This window comes from Psammomys obesus, unplaced genomic scaffold (genome assembly GCF_907164565.1).
Source record: "Psammomys obesus unplaced genomic scaffold, mPsaObe1.curated_primary_1811, whole genome shotgun sequence".
Lineage (NCBI taxonomy): Eukaryota > Metazoa > Chordata > Mammalia > Rodentia > Muridae > Psammomys > Psammomys obesus.
In genome coordinates this window covers 277,895-289,047 of record NW_026586463.1, presented here as the reverse complement: position 1 = coordinate 289,047, position 11,153 = coordinate 277,895, and the positions used below count along the sequence as shown (strand labels likewise).

The following is an 11,153-nucleotide window of genomic DNA, read 5'->3' as shown; positions in this document are numbered from 1 at the left end:
AACTGTACTGAAATTAGAAACTAGCTATCTGAGAAGAAAACGTTCCTAGATAATTTGGCCTGGTGAACCGTTTGCTGCAAACTCGGTAGTAGAAAAGGCCAGGGGTGAGTGCCTAGGCGGGAAGAGGGGCGGGGCCGGGCGCAGAGGGGGTGGAGCTGGCTCTTAAGGCTCCTCAGTGACATCACACAGGCTCCGCCCCTCGCTGCCCACTCCCGGTACTTGTGCGGCTCGCCTGCGCCCCGGAAGCTGCCCCTGCTCAGGGGGTCAAGATGGGCAGCAAGATGGCTTCCGCCAGCAGGGTCGTGCAGGTAAGGCCTGGGCCACTCCCGCCCTGGGGAGGGAGGGAGGGAGAGATGGTGCAGATGTAGCAGCAGCGCTGGGAGGAAAGGCGGTGGCAGAGGAAGCGTCCGTGGCCGCGGCCCTGAGTAGGGCCAGCGGGTGTGTGTCTGAGAATGGGACCACGGGCTCCAAGTGGCCGAGAGTAAGTAAGGTCTGGCGCCGGGGGTTCGAGGCCCGCGGTGGGAGGTGGCCTCTAGTAGTGTAGGCTCGTGCACGTCCGAGGTCCCCAGCTCTTCTTTAGCCCTGGGAGTCTGCGGACTACGCTGCCCTCCAGCAGCTCGGCCAATCGTCGTCTAATAATGTCCGTGATGGTCCCCCAGTCAGCCAATAAGAGGGAAGGCCGGAGCGGGGCGGGGAAGGAAGCAAATCCTGGTTCTGACCTGGTGTCCCTTCAAGGACTTGGGAATGGCCGGATAACTGGCCCCTTGGGCTGCTTCCTCACTTTGGAGCCGGTTAGATCTGATCTCTTGAGGCGCCTTGCTGCAGATGCGGGAATCAGTGAAATAGTTCAATTACTAGTGTGTGTGTTTCAGGGCTGCTTTGCCTTCAAGCCTTTCGCCGCTGTGCTTAGATAGGCAGCAAGGTTAACTTTGCTAATCCACTCATCAGTTACCAACTCCTGACAGCTTTTCTGTCTACTTCTCCAGCTGAGTTCTCTAACATACTAGGAGAGGTGAAAATTCACGAGTAAGTGGACACAGCCCTTTGCAGTTAGAGTTTTTAAGACTCTGAATGGGGAGTATCATCTGATTTTCACTTTTGATGCAAGTGCATTTTCCTTTGCACAAACACGTCTGATGAAAAGTCTGTCCCTTGAAGCTGTCTTAATGATGACCCTAGACCTTTGGTACCATAGCAGTGAACACTCCGCAGTTAGTCATCCGGTTGGTAGGCACTGGGCATTGTGTACGATTCTGCAAGTACAGCAAAACAGAGAGGTCTGCTGCCCGTACCGTATAACCTCCTACATCGGTCTGAAATGGGTGAAGGAGCCGCCTTGGCAGCGAGCACCGTTAATCCCAGCGCTCAGGAGGCAGAAGCAGACCGACCTCTGTGAGGTAGACGGCACAGCCGGAGCTACGTAGTGAAACTATGTCGGGGGAAAAAAAAAAGGTCGGTGTGTGTGTAGGAATTGATGTCACAAAAGATAGCCACAGCATAAGCATATGAAGGGATACCTGGAAATTCTTATTGCCAAGAAAATACAGATTAAAACCAGGAGGTACAAAATAGCTGAAGTCTACTTTTTATTGCTGGGGTTTGAACCCAGGCCCTCACGCACGCACCCTACCTCTGAGAGACACACAGCCCTGGTTATGAGAAGATTGACGATACCAAATGAGACACAGGCAGAAGCCCCCGAAACTCATAAAAGTATTTATTACTGATTATTACCCAAGAGAAGTGGCTCTACCTACAAAAAGACTTGTCTGAGAATGTTCATAGAGGACCCATGGGGAAGGTGCTTGGCACACTGGCATGAGGTCAGATCCCCAGCACCCGTGTGAAAACTGCCTGTTACCCAGTCTTGGGACTAGGAGATGGAGACAGGCCGGTCTCTGGAGCTTTCAGGCTGGCTAGCCTAGCCAAATGAGTGAGTTCTGGGACCAAGGAGAGACCCTGTCTCAAAATATAAGACAGAAAGCAACTGAGGAATGAAATTCCATGTTGACTTTTGACCTCCAGAAGCACACACACCATACATGCACACATCTACACAAAAAGCACACACACACAAGTAGTGGCAGGTGAATCTCTGAGTTTGAAGCCAGCCTGGTCTACATAGTGAGTTCCAGGACAGCCAGGGCTATGTAGAGAGACCCTGTGTTAAAAACAAACAAACAAACAAACAAACAAACAAACAAAGAAATAAATGAAATAAAGAAAAATATTACTCTAAGGCTGGTATGATGGCACAGGGAACAAAGGGATTTGTTTCTAAGTGTGAAGACAGTTTGATCACTTGGGTGGAGAGAGGGAACACTACTTCTGAGCATTATCTTCTGACTTCCACCTGCATACACACAAAATAAGCGATATGGCTTTTTAAATGGTTTTCTAAAATTCAGTAGATTTCTGTACATAAAGGAAACAGCTAAAACAAAAAAGATTCAAAATAGTTTAATGGATTTATAGGCTTAGGAGTTAGATAATCTCAGCTAATTTGTATTTTTTTAAAGATTTATTTATTATTTTTACAGCATTCTGTCTATGCACCAGATCTCACTATAGATGGTTATGAGCCACCATGTGGTTGCTGGGAATTGAACTCAGGACCTTTGGAAGAACAGCAAATGTTCTTAACCTCTGAGCCATCTCTCCAGCCTTTGTATTTTTCTTTACTTTTTTTTTTTTTTCAGATTTCACAGATTCCGTAGTCAGAACAAATGTTTTGTTTTTTAAATTCTTTTTGACCTTTCTTAATTATAGTAAGATTTAGCTTTCTCGTAGTAACCAGTTAACAGTTAATAATTAAAATAAGTAAGGTTGAAATTTTGTTCAGGAGAAAGATCCTTATATGCTTTTGAATTGAAAGGATGATTGCTTAATGACTTTTTTTTTCTTCAGGGATTTCTATTCACTGTGTAAACGTTTATTCATTCTTTGATCAGGAGTAGAGTGTAAAGTATAATTTAGTATAATTTAGTATAGCAGTCGTTGATTTTTTGTTGCCTTTACTCAAATATAAATTTTTGAAAATAAAGCAGGTCTTTGTTTGTTTTTAGCTCTGTGTAATTCTGGCTGTCCTGGAATTTGCTCTGTAGACCCAGCTGGCTTTGAACGCACAAAGATCTTCCTGCTTCAGCCTCCTGAGTGCTGGGATTAAAGGTCTCCACCACCACACATTTTAGAGCAGATGTTTCTAATGGCCTAGTGCCTGTTAGGGTTGTTTGCTTGTCCCAAACTGCCGAGTAGTAACATATCGATAACAGATCAGGACATTTCACACAAGATCGCATCTTCATTGTTTTTACTTGCATCAGATCCCCTGGAGCTGGAGGGACTGGCATTTGTGAGCCACCTGCTGTGGGTCCTCTGCAGCAGAAGCAGGAAGTGGTCTTGAGCACTGAGCCATCTCATCAGCCTGGTTCACTTCGTTTTGTTCTGTTTATTATTATGATGTATATGGGGTACATATGTGTATGGAAGGCAGAGGACAACTTTCGGGAGTCAGTTCTCTCCTTCCATGGCGGGTCCCAACTTGTCAGGCCTGCTTGCAAGTGCTTTTATTTTTCCTTAAATATATGTGAGTATGACGTCCATGTGAGTGCAGGTACGCAAGGAGACCAGAGGTGTCACATTCCCCTGGACTTACAGGCGGTTGTGAGCTTTTCCCATGTAGGTGCTGGGAACTGAACTCGGGTCCTCTGCAGGAGCAGTAGGTCCATGCTCTTAACAGAATGAATCATCTCTCTCCCCCCTGAGTAGTGATTTAATTATAGGGCTGGTAGGTTGTTGCTTTTATAGTTATGAGGTCATTTTCCCCCACGTTTTATTTTTCTTCAGGTAGTGAAGCCACACGCTCCGTTAATAAGGTTCCCTGACAGAAGAGACAATCCTAAACTCAGTGGTAAGTTGTATTTCATTTAGATATTTTTTTAAATGTGCACCATTTAGAAATATTAGAGACAGCACTTCTCATTTTATAATCAGGTAGGTTGTTATGGTTTAGATCAAAATAGCATACAACTAACTTTTTTTTTTTTTTTTTGATACAAGTTTTACTTTGTAGCTCTGGTTGACTTGGAACTAGACTTGTAGACCAGGCTGGCCTGGAGGCACAGAGCTCCTCTGCCTCTCAGAGTGCTGGGATTAAAGGTGTTATATCGCCACAACCAGTTAGTTTTATTATTATCCCTATCTTATTTGTTTCATTGTATTGTACTTTTAAAAATAGATTGAAACAGTTTTGTGAGTGTGATGTTTTTCCCGCTTATGTCTGTATACAACATGCCTGCCTGGTGTCCACAGAGGTCATAGAGGGCATCAGAGCCCCTGGAAATGGAGTTGTGGGTGATTTTGAGCTACCGTGTGGGATCTGGGAATCAAACACAGGTCCTCAGACTTGGCAGCAAGTGCCTTTAGTCACTGAGCCATCTTGCAGCCCCTAAAGGGAAGCAGAGGACACAGGCTTTAATGACGTGGGTGTTGGGAGCCACATTAGTATCTTTAGGAAGGTACGTGTAAACCTTTAGTGGCTGAGCTGTCTCTTAGTTCAAAAGCCATTTGCTTTTCTTTTGAGTCAAGGTCTTGCTTAGGTAGTCCCGCCTGGCCTAAAACTCCAGACCAGCAGGTCTCTTAATTCCCAGCCATCCTCCTGCTTCTACCTCCCAAGCGCTGGAATTACAAGTGTGTGCCATTCTACCTGGCCTAGTAGTTTACTTTTTTTTAAAATTAATTATTTTTTAATTAATTAATTAATTGATTAATTTTTGGGATATAGTTTTGTATCCCAGCTGTAGCCCCCTCCCTTGTCCCCTTCCATCCTCCCTCCCTCATCTCCTCCCATGCCCCTCCCCCAGTCCACTGATAGGAGAGGTTCTTCTCCCCTTCCCTCTGACCCTAGCCTATCAGGTCTCATCAGGACTGGCTGCATTGTCTTCCTCTGTGGCTTGGCAAGGCTGTTCCCCACTGAGGAGGAGGTGATCAAAGAGCCAGCCACTGAGTTCATGTCAGAGACAGACCCTGTTCCCCTTATTGGGGCACCCACTTGGATATTGAGCTACCATGGGCTACATCTGTGCAGGGATTCTAGATTATATCCATGAATGGTCCTTGGTTGGTATATCAGTCTCAGAAAAGACCTGTGCCCAGATTTTTTGGTTCTGTTGCTCTCCTTGTAGAGCTCCTGTCCCCTCCAGGTCTTTCTATCTCCTGCTTCTTTCATAAGATTCCCTGCACTCTGCCCAAAGTTTGGCTATGAGTCTCAGCATTTGATTCAATACCCTGCTGGGTAGAGTCTTTCAGAGGCCCTCTGTGGTAGGCTCCTTCCCTGTTGCTTGCTTTCTCTTTCGATGTCTATCTCGTTTGCCTTTCTGAATAAGGATTGATCGTCTTTCCTAGCATCCTTCTTCTTGCTTAGCTTCTTTAAGTGTACAGATTTTAGTATGTTTATCCTGTATTATATGTCTAATATCCACTTATAAGTGAATATATACCATGTGTGTCTTTCTGCTTCTGGGATACCTCACTCAGGATGATCTTTTCTAGTTCCCACCATTTGCCTGCAAATTTCATGATTTCCTTGTTTTTAATTGCTGAGTAGTACCACAGTTTCTGTGTCCATTCCTTAGTTGAGGGACATCTGGTTTTTTTCCAGATTCTGGCTATTATGAATAAAGCTTCTAAAACATGGTTGAACAAATGTCCTTGTTGTATACTTGAGTATATTTTGGATATATGCCTAGGAGTGCTATAGCTGGGTTTTGAGGTAGCACTATTCCTAATTGTCTGAGAAAGCACGAGATTGATTTCCAAAGTGGTTGTACAACTGAAGGAAATCTCAGTGTCCTTAGTTATCAGGGAAATGCAAATCAAAATGACTGAGATTTCATCTGACACCATCAGAATGGCGAAGATCAAAAACTCAAGTGACAGCACATGCTGGAGAGGATGTGGAGAAAGGGGAACCCTCTCCATTGCCGGGAATTGTGGGAATGTAAACTTGTAGTTTACATCTTTTAAACTTTTTATTTTATTTATTCAGTGTATTGTGTGTCTCTGTGTATGTGTGTGTTAGTATGTTAGCTCTCACGTGTACACTTAGCACTGTATGTGATAAGTCAGGACACTTGTAGGAGTTGGTGCTCCTTTATCACATGAGTGCCAGGGGTCAAACTCAGTTTGTCAGGCTTGGTGACAATCTTCTGAGGCATCTCTTTAATCATAATGTACTTTCTTTTAGACAATTTGCTGGGTATGGCACATACCTGTTGTCCTAGTTACACAAGAAGCTGAGGCAGAGGATCAGTTGAACCCAGGAATTTAAGGCCAGGTTGGCCAGTTGGCCAACAAGTGAGAACTTAACAGGCATGCACGCATGCACATACAGACGCACGCACATGCACAGAAAGGCTATAGCTGTGGCTCAGTGATTGTTTGGCTGGCTTGTACAAGGACTTGGGTCCAACTCCAGTACTGCCTGACCCAAAACAAAAAAGACTACTGTATATTTGAAAAAGAACATTACAAAAAAGACTATTTCTTTCAAAAAGAACATTATGTGTGTGTGTGTGTGTGTGTGTGTGTGTGTGTGTGTGTGTATGTGTATTGAATTATAATATGACCTGACTGCACAGTAGTAGATAATTCAAAAAGATAACATTTAAAGATGCCGGGTAATTTCTCTATGTAGTACTTTTGTTTTTGTTTTTAATTTCAGCCTCAGAAGCTTTGAGATCAGCTGGGCTACCCTCTCACTCGTCTGTAATTTCACAGAATTCTAAAGGAAGTATATCCTCAGATCTTCGGATGCATCAGGGGCCACCAGACACTGCAGAAATAATAAAAACATTACCTCAGAAATACAGAAGGAAACCTATATCTCAAGAAGAAATGGACTTCATCCAGGTATGCTGTCGCTGCTTAACACAAGACTGTGCAAAGTGCAGTGACATTTTGGTTTTTAATTTCATTTGCTGATTTACACGTTCTTCCCTTTGTTTTGTCGAATGGGATCATAGCTAACGGAGATATGAAGAGACAGGCCAGGGGTGTCAGTCACAGATCCGTGTTAGCACCCTCAGTGAGCAGGCACGACATGAAGAAATAAAACCGTACAAAGGGCTGGGGATGTAGCTCATTTGTAGAACTCCTGCCTGCCATGTGCCAAACCATGGGTTCATTCCCAACAAAATACAAAACCATATTTTAAAAAAATCTCTTTGGGGGCTGGAGAGATGGCTTGGAGATTGAGAACACTGGCTGCTCTTTTAGAGGTCCTGAGTTTGATTCCCAGCAACTACATGATGGCTTATAACCATCTTATAACCATATATAACTGGTGTCATATATGTATATATGTATGTGTGTGTTATATATATATTTATTATGTTTTTTGAGTCAGGGATTCTCTCTACAACCTTAGCCGCCCTAGAATTTGCTCCGTAGACCAGGTTGGACTCAAACTCAGAGTTCTACGTGCATCTCCCTCCCACAGGCTGGGAGTAAAGAGTACACCACCACAGCCCAGCGTTGCCATCGATATTGAGTCCTTCAGCGGTTACCATTAGTGTCTCCAAACTATTTAAAACATGGATTTTTTTTTTTTTTTATTTTCACGGGCATGGTGGCTCATAACTGTAATATCAGTTCTCAGAAAGCTGAGACAGTTGGATTGTCATGATTTCTTAGAGGCCAGTCTGAGTTACAGAGTGAAAGACAGCCAGAGCCTGAAGATCACTTTTATAGTATAAGTAATGGCCAGCTTAGTGCTTCACCTCATTGCTTTATGCCTTTCTTTTCAGCGTGGAGGTCCAGAATGATCACTATGGCTGCTGTTTGTCATCAGACAAAAGGATTACCTTTGCAATAAAGGACTTCGAAAATGTCAAATGAAAAATTGTATATTAAGCAACCTTAATAAATATTCTGCAAAAAGAATGAAGTGTAGAAACTCTAGATGGCCACTTGTATCTCCTACTTTATGTATCCTGGTCGGCTTGTGCACAGGCTGACCTATATACCTACTAAAGTCTACATTTTTAAATGCCAACCTGTTAACTTCTTGATTATGAAGATTACCAGCAACACACTGTTAAAAACACAGTATCTAGTAACTATCATAAATGTCCCCATTTCTGTTTGTTTAGACATAAAGATAATTTATAAAGCATAATTACTGCTCTGAGGAAATTTTTCCCTTGAAATTGGGTGAGGATCAGTAAGATGTTTCCAATCTTTATTTTGACTTTTTTCATTCACAAGTTTATCTGAGTATAATTGATGTAATCCTATCCTATTCTAAGTAATAAAAATACAATTTAAATAAAAGCTGGAAGTGGGATCGAGACTATGCAGATGATGTAAGAGGTTCTTTGTACCTATGTTCAGAAAAAGTAGGGAGCAGCGACAGCCCTGAGTGAGAAGCCACACAGGGACGTAAGGTCTTCCCAGGTGGGCTCAGAGGGACTGAATTAATCAGTGTTTAGGAATGATTGTCCGTGTGTGCAGAGACCAGCTTCTTCCTCCAGGATGTTTTCCAGCATACAAAGACTAGTTAACTCCTTCCTCTGTTGCTGTCCCTGACAACCAGGCTGAGGTTCTGGGAGCAGCAGAACCCCACCTGATCCCAGCTTTACTGGACATCTGCTGGTGTCTGCCATTTCTTCATTGCCTTGTTGCTCCTAGTTGGGATTCCAGACTAGATAAGATGAAGATAGCATAGCAACAAATGGTTCACTAGAAATTGCCTCTTAATATGTTTGTGAGGTTGTTACGCATTTTACTGTTTGCAAATCCTCAAAATTAATTTTCACTGTTTTAATGTGAGAGTCTTTCAGATTCTAACTTATGAGGCAACCAATGAAACTATAATGGGTTCTCCTTATACTAATTTTCACAAAGCTGACCAAATGCAAACTTGTAATGATTTCTAAGGTATACTTTATAGAGAAGTCACCCTAAATGAGTAACCCATGAGCACTAGATAACAGAATTGTTATTTATTTTTTGTTCACTTGCTCATGAGCTAATCTTTACCTTTTTTCCCTAGCATTCCAGAGTTGATTTCTCTTTTTAAATTCTGTGCTATGAAGGTTACCTTAATCAAATATATGGATTTACATTTGATATTAATGGTAACCTATTCTAGTAACTAATGAAAAGTACATAATTCATCTTTTTCTTTTTTTGAGATAGGGTATTTTTTCACATTTTTTATCTGTCTCTGTCTGTCTGTCCTATCAAGGCAGGATCTTAACTATGTAGTTTGGCTGGCCTGGAACTCACTGCGTAGACCAGGATGGCCTCAAACTCTGAGATCCCAGCTTCTGCCTCTACAGCGTTAGGATTAAAGGCATGCCCATCCATGCCCAGCTATGATTCTTTTTTTTTTTCCCAAATAAGATTATTTTGGGGTGAAGACATGGCTCTAACAGCGTTCTTGCCAAGCAGTTCTGAGGGCCTAAGCTGGGGCCTCTGCGCACATGTAAAAGTGGGAGCAGTTGTGTAATCCTACTTCTGGGAAGGCAGAAAGACAGGATGCTGGAGCTCTCTGGAGTCTTCAAAACGAAAAGATGGTTTTCTGCAGTCTATGGGTGTTTTATTTGGATCAAAATAGTGACAAAGGGCCAAAGCAATACTAGCTAGCTAACCCACTTGCCAGGCAGTGGCTTTACCTTCGCAAAGTCATTCGAGTCTACAGCAATGTTTAAGTGGTTCCTGTTATAGAGGAAGCTAGGTGGCTAGAAATAAACTTCAGTCATTCATCTAGTGTTGAATACTGGTTGGCCGGTATTCAAAAGCAGGTACTCTGGATCCAAAGCATTATACTACATTATACTAGCATCTTAATTATTAGTCTTTGTATTCTTTTGCTTCTCCAACATATCTCTAGAAATTAAGATTCCTAATTTTTATATACATCAATTGCAAAAGAAGAGAAGATGGCCATTTTGACAGCTACTCCAGCTCAGAACTTTGGGATCAGCCTGTTAGCACAGTATGTGCTGGGAGTCAAAATTGATATCTGGTGAAGCCCTCTGTGTTACCACAACTCACCAACAGGCCTTCCTGATTTTCCTTGCCCTTCTTTCAACCTGTAGTATTGTGTCTTTGGCCAGAGAGATGGACTCCGACCCTCAAGCCTGAAGACCTGACCTTTGAATGTGGACTGTGGTACCCCACCATAATGACAATAAATAAAATGGAATAAAAATTTAATCTGATTCTATTGTCAAAATCCAATGGACTTTTCAGTGACATCTTGCACTGGCCTATTTAAAACAGCAAAGCACCATCTCTGTCTCAGTCCCTCTACTAGCACTTACATCGCAGCCCATATTTAACATTTTTTTCTGATCTCACTATGTAGACTTGGCTGGTCTGGACTTACATCTTCCACTACAACAGAATGTTTTGTTAAAAGATAGTTTTAGATCCACAAAAATGTTTGGCACATAGAAAGCAATACATATTTGTTAATATTTTTTAGTTGTTTTGAAACAAGGTGTCTCTGTATCCCTGGCTGGCCTGTAAGTCACATTGATCTGCCTGCCTGTGCCTCCCTAGTGCTGGGCTTACAGGCATATATGCATCTTAAATGAGTTTTTTTTATTGTATTATGATTTATGGTAACTAAGAGGTTGGATTCTAATCAGAACCAAGTTGGTTTTGTTTCAGAAATTTGTGATTCATGAATTGAGTAGAACTCGGAAGGACCAATAGCAGACCACGTTTAGCTCAGGCTTTCCTGGAAATTGCAAGCTTCCTGCCTGGGAATGGAACAAGAACAAGCAACAGTGGGGGAAAATCTGATTGGTTAATTAAGCTTACTTTTTCATGAGGGTTAAAGCACTTCTTTATGTCACCCAAAACTGGCCAGTTTGGCAGATCTGGCTGCTAGTTTCTTGAAGCGTGACTTAGTTTCTGGTTAGTGTGGAACTTCAGCATGCATGACTTTGTTTTGGTTCAATAGAGTGAACCCTGTATAGAAGCTCCGTTCAAACGAATGTTCTCAATAAAGTTTATTACCAAAGGTGTTAGGGAATTGGAGATGGCTCAGCTCTTAAGATCACTTGCTGCTCTCCTAGGTTCAGTTCCCAGCAGTTTCTGGGTATCCAACGCCCTCTCCCTATCTCCATGGGCACGCATGG

The 11,153-nt window shown here is 42.7% G+C and overlaps 1 protein-coding gene across 1 annotated transcript; it reads left to right on the top strand.

The window, feature by feature from the left end:
* Nucleotides 1–200: 200 nt before the first annotated feature.
* Mrps36 (mitochondrial ribosomal protein S36) lies at nt 201–7,941 on the top strand. Its single transcript, XM_055601980.1, has 4 exons — nt 201–308; nt 3,847–3,910; nt 6,722–6,909; nt 7,806–7,941. The coding sequence occupies exons 1-4, from the start codon at nt 270–272 to the stop codon at nt 7,821–7,823; spliced, it is 309 nt and encodes a 102-aa protein (XP_055457955.1). The 5' UTR covers nt 201–269; the 3' UTR covers nt 7,824–7,941.
* Nucleotides 7,942–11,153: the final 3,212 nt, after the last annotated feature.